The 9079-nt window shown below is 52.4% G+C and overlaps 1 protein-coding gene across 3 annotated transcripts in view; it reads left to right on the top strand.

The window, feature by feature from the left end:
* Positions 1-6979, top strand: part of LOC112120092 — a 17399-nt gene extending 10420 nt beyond the window's left edge. For all 3 annotated transcript variants that reach the window (XM_029910704.1, XM_029910702.1, XM_029910703.1), the window contains exons 2-4: positions 1435-3092; positions 4231-4365; positions 5434-6979. In XM_029910704.1, coding sequence (XP_029766564.1) covers positions 2808-3092; positions 4231-4365; positions 5434-5814 — 801 coding nt within the window. In that variant the 5' untranslated portion in view covers positions 1435-2807 and the 3' untranslated portion in view covers positions 5815-6979. The remainder of the gene's footprint in view (positions 1-1434; positions 3093-4230; positions 4366-5433) is intronic.
* The last annotated feature ends 2100 nt before the right edge of the window (positions 6980-9079 follow it).

The following is a 9079-nucleotide window of genomic DNA, read 5'->3' as shown; positions in this document are numbered from 1 at the left end:
CGGCAAAAAAGCCAGAGCCGGCCCTGCCCAGCAGCACCCTGTGCCTGAGCCAAAGCCCACTGAAGTCAGCGGAAATATGTCCATTGAGGACAGTGGACTTTTGAATCATTCTGAGGAGAAGCTGGGTGTAGGGAGCTTCTTACAACAACCCTGGGTCTCACCAAGATGGGAGCTGGAGGAGGGGTGTGCAGGGGAGATGGGCAGCGTCTGGGAGTTGTATGGCTATCTTGGTGGTAGGGCAGTGAAATTTAATTGTGGGGTATCTTTCTTGATGTGCTTGAGGTGGGGCATACAAAGCTTGGTGGTGCATTGGTCCAGTATAGTCTTAATCAACCCCTGCTCAGATAAAAATCCAAGCCTTGCACTCTTAATTTGCGGGCACTCAATACTGGTGACTTGGGGATTTCTCCGCACCCAATCTCACCTCACACTGCCTCTGTAGGTGAACCCCTTGCTAGAGTATTTCCTCTTCCCCTTCACATGTGATGGTTTATTCTGCTGTTTTGGGAATTACCCCTAGAGTCCCTGCCTGAGACTGTTATGATGGGTATATGGAAGATCTACACTTGCCTTTGAACTTACATGCATCTGAGATCCTTTCTACTACAGTCGATAATTAGTTAATTGTATGTTTGTTTTCAAAGGTGAAGAATTGAACAGCTTGATAACCTAAAGGGAAGGCTCTGAAGCAGCACACAGTGATGATTTACTCACTGAAGGTGTCTTGTGGCTTAAAGGAAAAGGGTTACAGAGCTCCAGCTTGACTCTGCCTCCCTGCTGTGACCTGCCTGAATGACCCTGCCATACCTTCCATATGGAATCCTGTCAGCTGGCAGTGCTAGTACTGAGATTTACTGGAGAGCCAGGCAACCGGGTGCTAGGGGTTCTGCTGACTGTGCTCGTCTGAGCCAGGGCAGTTCCATGCCAGTGATTAATGTAAGCAGCTGCAAAAACATTGATTAGGGTTTGAGCCACAGCTGTCGGGCTGGAGTTCGACTGACTTCTGAACTGGCCAGTTCCAGCAAGTAGGGTACCACATGCACTCAAGAACCAAAATCTGAACTCTGCCACGACAGCTCCTGGCTGGCATCCCAACAGTTAGTGGGGTCCCCCACTGTCTTCTCTCCCCCAGCCCCAAAAAAGGGTGTTCACATACTCAATACCAAACAGAGTGACCGAGTCCCATCTGATATGACAGGCCCGGGATGCCCAGGCTAATTGAGCTTGTAAAGGTCCTGGGATAGCACAAACAATTTTTAATAGTGATGTGACACCTGGTAAATAGCACAGGGGCTTCCTAGTGGATGGGAAACATTCCTTGCTGTTTGTAAAGGAGTTTAGAGGATCTTTTTTGTTTAAACAACAACTTTCAAAGAAGAGGCTGCACAAGAGTTCTGACTCCACTCCACCCCTTTTTTCTTCTTTTGCTTATAGGATGAAGACAGCTAGCTGAGCCCAAGTTGATCCACAGTTTGGTATGTGAGACATATGCCAACCCTCCAACTGGGACACTAGCAAGTTGGATTTAGCCTGCCACTTACCCCCTCAGCGTGACCGGCCCAGGACATACGGGTTGCCACTCTCGTTCCAACGGGCTGGAAGTTGAATCTCTTTCCACTTTGACAAGGGAGACACTCCACTGCTGTGTCACTTCCTTCCTGTTCCTCTCCCACAAGGAGCTGCAAGCCTGAAAAGAGTGGATCCTTCTATGTCTCTGATGACCAGGACAGCATCCTGCAGCCGCTATCGGTCTGGAGCTGTGGTGACTCCAGAAAGGGCCATGGCTACTATAGGCAGCCCTGGGACACAAAACTAGCAGAGGCTTAACCTCTTCACTTGCATGGCATGCCCTCTTGTGCCACAGATACTACCTCTATTACTACCCACCAAGTGCCTTGTCTCCTTAACTGGCTTCTGGGACAGGAGTAATGTCACTAGGGTCCTCGTGGGAGGAACATGGCTCAGCTGGCTGCGCTAGCAGGAATCCCGACTAAGGATGTAGCTACAGAACACTAGCACAAAAAAGCAGATTGGGAGGGGCTTTGATCCATGCCCCTTGTCCTGCCGAGTGAGCGATGGGCCGCTTGGATGACCATGCCAAGAAGCGGATAGTGGAGCTGCGCAAAGCCGGGCTGAGCTTCCGCAAAATCAAGAAGGTCCTAGAGCTGGACAATATCCGGGTGACCCCGCAAGCTGTCTACCTGTTCCTCAAGCGTAAGAATGTGGAGCCGGCACAGCCTCCAGGAGCCTCCCATTTCCAACCAGCTGGAGGCCGGGGGAGCAGGAGAACGGCCATCAACCGGGCTGGCTGGGAGGATGAGCAGCTCTGGAACTTGCTGCAGGAAAATGAGACTGAACAGAACAAGCAGGCGGAGCCCAGAGGCAGCAGGCAGCCAGGTCCCAGGACCCCAGCACTCCCCGGAAGAGCCACCGTGAGCTGCAAGGAGCCACACCTCCGTGATAACCAAGACTGCAAGGATGGCATCAAAATAGTCAGCGTGACATCGCTGTGGAAGGATAGTGGGCAGTTTGGGAAGGTGCCTACAGTGCCCATGGGCCCATCTCCAGCGGCACAGCTATCCCCTATTAACAGTAAGGCCTGGCTTTCTCATTCGTTGTCCATTAGTCTTGGATAGGCCTCTCCACTTCTCTAAGCAGCCTGGTGAGTTGCCAAGCAGTACCAAGGGTCTCTGCTCACATCCCTGTTTTCCAAACCCAGGCAGGCTGGACAGGACTCTTAGGCCCTGGAGCATAGCTGAGGTGGGGGGAAAGTGCATGGTGGAGCTGGAAGGACTTAGTCCCTATAGATGGAGGGGTCTCACTTCTCTGTGGGGCTGGGGAAAGGCTGGCACTCAGTTCAAGGGTCTCATTTGAAAGTGCTTCTCTCTCTGGTTACTCTGTCAATCCATCCAGGTGACGACTGCTCTGGGATTCGGACCTCAGCTGTGGGTAGCCACCCGGCTCCACTCCCATCAGCCACGGCGCAGCAGCAGCCGAACACCCGGGGCAGGATGTTCTTGTCGCCTGCCAGGAATCCAGCCTTAATTGTGAAGAAGAAGATTGTGGACAGGGCCATCCACCTCCAGAAAAAGGTACAGGGCTGGAAGAGGCAGACTGGCCGTCCTGTGGCTAGAAACCCCTTCTCCAGCCCAGCAAGACTGGGGATCCGCTCAGGCAGCGACCCATCAGGTTACAGTTAAATTGGCCTGAAAGGGTTGGTAACACTCCCTGCGTCCCCAACTGGAGAAGGCTCTGTGGGAACCCAGGCTCCAGTGCGCAGGAGGGACAAGGAGATCCTGGGCTTCTATGAGGTGCCGTCTCAAGTGACCTGCTCCGTGGAGTTGGGTGGGGAGGACACGGGGCCAGCTTGTGGGGAATGCGGCTGTCTTCATGCAGTCTGATGAACTTGGTGACTTGGGCCCAAGGCTCCCCTCCCCCTTTGCCTCAGCAGGTTGGATTTTTGCCCACTCAGGATCCTTGAGATCTGTTTGTGGCTCTGTGTGGCCTTGGACAAATCATTTCCCTTCTCTGTGCCTCAGTTATCCCTGCTTAGCAGAGGGGGAAAGGCTGCCCTCCCCCATGCTGGGGGAAGTCCTTTGAGGGCTTCTGTCGGCAGGTGTCCTAGGTACTCTCCGACCCGCAGGCTCCACCGGTACCATTCCATAGCGTGGGTGGAAGCTTCCCCAGATGCACTCCCCCCACTTTGGACACTGTGACAAGGACTTTGTTTCTGGTGGCCCCAGACCCATCCTGCACGACAACTGGCAATATCTGTGCCCCATCTAGAAAAGGAGAGCAGGAAAGAAATGAGTTTTTGGGCTGAGCACTGCCAGCCGGACCAGAGACCCATGCTCTGTGGACTTCTAAAGAACAGGTTTGGTCCCCACAATTGCTCCAGACCCTGGCCCAGGCGGTAACGTCTGTTCATTCTGAGGTCTGTGCTGGAGAGGAAAGGGGAGGACTGAGGGGCAGCAGCAGAGCTGAGCAGGGAGGAGAGAGACAAGGATTGCAGGAGGTGCTGCAGGGTGGCAGTGAGATGCATTGGCAGAGCTTAGGGGAGGGGAGAACCCAAGAACGAAGCTGCAGGTCAGGACTCAGCCACACTTGGACATTAATCTGCACAACTGAGGCTCTAACAGGCGCTCGTGAGCTCTAGGCTCACTTGCAGTGTAATAAGGAATATTGAATCCTGTGCATGGCTGATGCTTGTAATTCTCCGACATTGACCAGGCAACCATTCACAACGGGCACAGTCCATCTGATTCGACGACTGTCCTGCCCTTCTTGGTGGGAGTGCAGCCGGCCAACCAGCCTCCCAGGGCAAACCCATCTGTCATGGCAGCCTCTATGAGCCGCAGTGCACATGTAAGTAACCTAAGATGCGCACAGTCCGTAGGCACTAGCCCATCGAGTGAATGAACCATCCAGTTGCCATGGACACCAGGATGAATCACCACAACACATTCTGGCTGGCTTGTCATGCTTCCTTGGGACAAAGCCGTAAGCGGCATGGCCACCTGCTCTTAATGACTCTGAGTGGACGCTGATCTCTGCCAGGACTCAAATGTCAGGTTGCAGAGATAGCATGGGGAAAACATACAAGGCTGAGGGGGCAGATTGAGTTAACATTTACTGTCCCAATGGCAGCATTTCTGGGGTAAGTAGCAGAGTAATGAATAACAGCCAGGTAGAGGCAAAGCTGGATCTGAGAGGAGCCTGGTGTTCTGTATCTGCTCCACTGCTAGGCCCACCCTGTTCTACTGTTGCTCAGATGGCCAGCCCAATCTGTGCCCTGCCCAGGAGTCTTGCTTTCAGAAGTGAACGCTGCTGATTGGGGAAAGAGGAGCATGTGGCTATGCTAATAAGGATCCCTACTCTAAAGTGTCCCGTTAGATGCTGTTAGTGCACCCCATTGGGTATCTGGTCCTGGCTTCCTTTCCATGGAGCACTGCCTCAGCCCCACTGTGAATCTGGCTGAAGGCCCACATCTGCACTAGAAGTTGTGGTTGCCCTCCTCCAGAAAGGTCATGTATGTAGGCTCCAGGTTAGCAGATCAAGAGAGTCCCACAGCCGCTTCTCTCCCTCCCCAGTGAGGCATTTCCTAGCAGGCCTAAGCATACAGTCCTTCATGCTGCTTTCTGAAAAGGCATCGTCTCTTTCAGTTTTGAACACTGCAAGACTACTACAGAGGGGCCAAGCTGAAGGTGCACTGGCACAGCTGGGTGGTGGGCCGGGCTAGAGTAGCAGTGGCAACGTACAATGGTAGATAGGATTGGAGGTCAGATCAGATCACAGAGGGATGCAGCTGTCTGATGTTAGCTGGCCTCATCTCACATGCATACCTGCTAACTCTTGAATGCAGAATAAAGAGGTCTGTGCCAAGCTGGTTCTATAGGAAATGGCCCGTCACTGCATTTCTGATCTTTCTTCCAGGTCAAAGATGCCAGCACTCAAACGGCCTTGCTTAACTCTGCATGTTCTCCAGGCAATCAGAACCCTGTGTGGGGTGGGCAGATGCTGGCCCCTTCACCCACCCCCCATGGCATTGCCGAGAAGCTGGATGCTGTACACACACAGGTGCAGAAACTGACACATGCAGTGCACGCAGTGCTAGAGAGGCAGTGCCGCATGGAGCGCCAGCAGGAGCAGCAGCAGCATTTCCAGCAAGAGGTGCTGATGATGCTTCAGCAGCTCAGCTCCACCGTGAGCCATGGGACAGTGCCAGGAAATGAGCCCTATGTCCCCTTCAGCAGCATGGCTGATTCCTCGCCCCCTGTGCCAAACTTCAGCCAATTCAAGATGGAGCTTATCTGATGAAAGGCTGATGCTAACATTCATGGGCCTGGGCATAGGAGTGGCCTGGAGCTAGCTCTGGACAAAGCAGCTGGCATGGGCCACCCTAGCCAAAATATAAAGGGATCTCAAGCAGGCAGCTGCAGCTGAGTGAAGAGAAGCAGGCATTAGCACTTCATAAACTGCAGCTCTAAGAGCCTGGCTAAGGCCCTGCTACTGCAAGAACAGAAGACTGGGTGGAGGAAGGCCACCAATAACACCAAGACTCAGTCTGCTTCGGCCTAGTTAATCCAGCCCTGCTGCCCCCAGGAAGAGGCATGTACCCATGGGAAGCTGAAACATGCTAAAGGAAAGCCTTAATTCTAGCCACTGTATACAGCAAATGAAATACTGGTTTTGCCCCCGAGGCCCAGGTCCAAAGGATATGGAACTCCAGCAGTTTAGAGAGGCTGGCTACAGCCAAGCACCATGTTACATAGAAGGAAAACATGGCAGGCATCACTCTCTCCTTGGCAGATCAAGCATTTAATGCTTACACAGGGAAGGGAGCGTGAGCATTAGAATGAACAGGAGCTTGGGTTTTGGATGCTTTGGGCCCTTTCTTTCAGAGTGGTATGTGGAGAGTAAAATAATCTCAGTAAAGTCTATACACCCACTGCTCTAGAAACAGACTGGGCTCTATGTGGCATGCTGGTTGTTTTTCATACACCAACCTCCCTATAAGAGTATGACTCCATGGTAATGAGACACCAGCTGCAATCACACCTATCTATAGCTAAAGTACTGGAACAGTAAAGCCAGGGCAGTGCATGCTGCAGGGTAGGCTAGCTGCAGGGATAATGAGCCAGTGTTCCAGGCAAGTTTGTACCCCTACACCAGCTGCACTCATGCCCCAGGATTGATGGAGGATGGAGGATTCTCCTGCAATGACCAAAATTTATGGAATAAGGAGCAGAGGTAGGAACTGCTCATTTCATTGCACTTCAGGCCAAGTGCTAGTAAGTCCTCTCCCTGCCCCCTGATCCCAGGGAAACCAAGGATAGCTGTGGCAGTTGACCACAACTTAAACAGCCCCATTCTTCCATTGCTGCATTTGGGTTGCTGTACAATAAAAAACATCTGAGCACAACACAGGGTACATAACACGGGGTGGAGCGGGACTGTGGCATGGGGCTCATTGGGTATATAACGCAGGGTGGAGTGGGTCTGTCCGATGGGGCTCGGCGGGTACTTAATGCGGAGTGGAGCAGGAATGTGGCATGGGGCTTGGTGGGTACGTAACGCCGGGTGGAGCAGGTTTGTTGGACGGGGTGGGATGGGTACATAACGCGGGGTGGACTGGGAATGTGGCATGGGGCCAGTTGGGTACATGACGCAGGGTGGAGCGGGACTGTGGCTTGGGGCCTGTCAGGTACGTAACGGGAGGGGGGGTTAGAGAAGCAGGTCTGTCGGACGGGGCTGGGTGGGTACATAATGGATAGAGCGGGACTGTTGCATGGGGCCTGGTGGGTAGGTAACATGGGGTGGAGCGGGTCTGTCGGATGGGGCTTGGTGGGTATGTAACACGGGATGAAGCAGGAATGTGGCATGGGGCTTGGTGGGTACGTAATGCGGGGTGGAGCAGGTCTGTGGCACGGGGGCCCTCAGGTATATAACGTGGGGTGGAGCAGGTCTGTAGGATGGGGCTCGGTGGGTACGTAACACGGGGTGGAGCAGGAATGGGGCTTGGTGGGTACGTAACGCGGGGTGGAGCGGGTCTGTAGGATGGGGCTTGGTGGGTATGTAACGCGGGGTGGAGCTGTTGAACCAATCTAGAGGAATGTCCCCATATCCGCATCTATCATCGGGGTTTGTTGTTAGCCCCTTTAAAAAAAATAACCAACTAGGATGTGTGGGTGAAAACAACCAAGGTATTTATTAAACCATCAACAGTTCTAAACAAGGTAAACCAGAGGTAAACTAAATGAATAGGAACACATGTAAAGCAAGGACCCCCCACAACAGGTGATATAAGGTAAGTAAAGGACTGACAGTATGCTGACTGTGACTGAGGGTAAGTTCCCTCCCCTAGGACGGAACCCGGGTAAGAGGATGTAGGATCAGTGGACCACTACTATATCTTACAGCTCTGAGGACCCTCATGATGACAGGACAGCTCTGGACTTCGTCCAGGTAGGTGGAACCCAAAGGTAAGGAGTGGACCTCAGGAGCAGACGATGACAGCTCTGCCCCAGCGATGACTCGGCTTGTACTCCCCCTGCGATGTCGTGGGTGTGTATTTGTCCTCCGTGAAAGAGTGGCAGCTGGTGTCACAGTCTCACTCTCTGCATGCAAGTGAGAATTACCCTCCCGCAATCAGATGAAAGAGCGCGGTACTCAGCGTACTCCTCTGAGACAGTCTAGAGAGCTGAGATGTCTGCTGTGCTTTCCAACAGTTGCAGCAGCAGCACCTCCAGACTCTCCCATTCAGAAGGGTAGTTTCTTCCTTCTGCTGTGCAGGCCCTTATATGCCCCGCTGTTACTGGGCAGATCATAGGTCACATGGTTTGCTTGGTTTCCCGCCTTTCAGTAGAAAGGGCGGGAAACTACACCGGGGGGGGGGGGAAGGGCAGCCAAGATGGATTCCCAGTTATTTGGGCATTCAAGATGGCACACCCAAGATGTTAAGCACCAAAGATTTCCCCCTACGTTCCCTTCCTTGCCAGCAAGGAACCCTATGTCGGGATTTCTGATGCCGACACAGGATTACATGGGGCACATTGGCACACCTAGACTTGTGCCTCCGTGTACCAAACTTATGTTGCGACCACCTGCATTGCAACACAAACAAAACAGACAAAGGATGTGCAAGCAAATGCCAGGTATCTGACACTTTGCTGGGGTCGGAGAATAAAGGTCTCCACCAATTACTGATTGCGGCAAACTTCTTAACCCTTTTTAGGACTGCTTCTATTTGATTGGACGAGTGGTGGACGAGGATTAAGATAGAGCTACCCCATTCCATCACTTTATCCACATGCCTAATTAGCTCAGGAGGCTCCATTAGTTGGCTAATAAGCGAAGTATAGAGGCCCAAACTGATGGGCTTGACATGATCATACATGTAAAATGAAGTCCTGATGTTTCTGGATGTCATTTGCTCTGATTGAAAATCGATATTACATCCCTTAATTGTTAACACATAGCATAAGCACAAATTTGGATACACCTTATTATTGATGACATAAAATGTGTTTACCACCAGAGACTTACAGGTACTGCGGAGACACACGCAATTGTCATTGAT

Source organism: Terrapene carolina, unplaced genomic scaffold (assembly GCF_002925995.2).
Source record: "Terrapene carolina triunguis isolate 2854851 unplaced genomic scaffold, T_m_triunguis-2.0 Scaffold67, whole genome shotgun sequence".
In the NCBI taxonomy this organism is placed as follows: Eukaryota; Metazoa; Chordata; order Testudines; family Emydidae; genus Terrapene; species Terrapene triunguis.
This window is presented reverse-complemented; position numbering and strand designations above follow the sequence as displayed.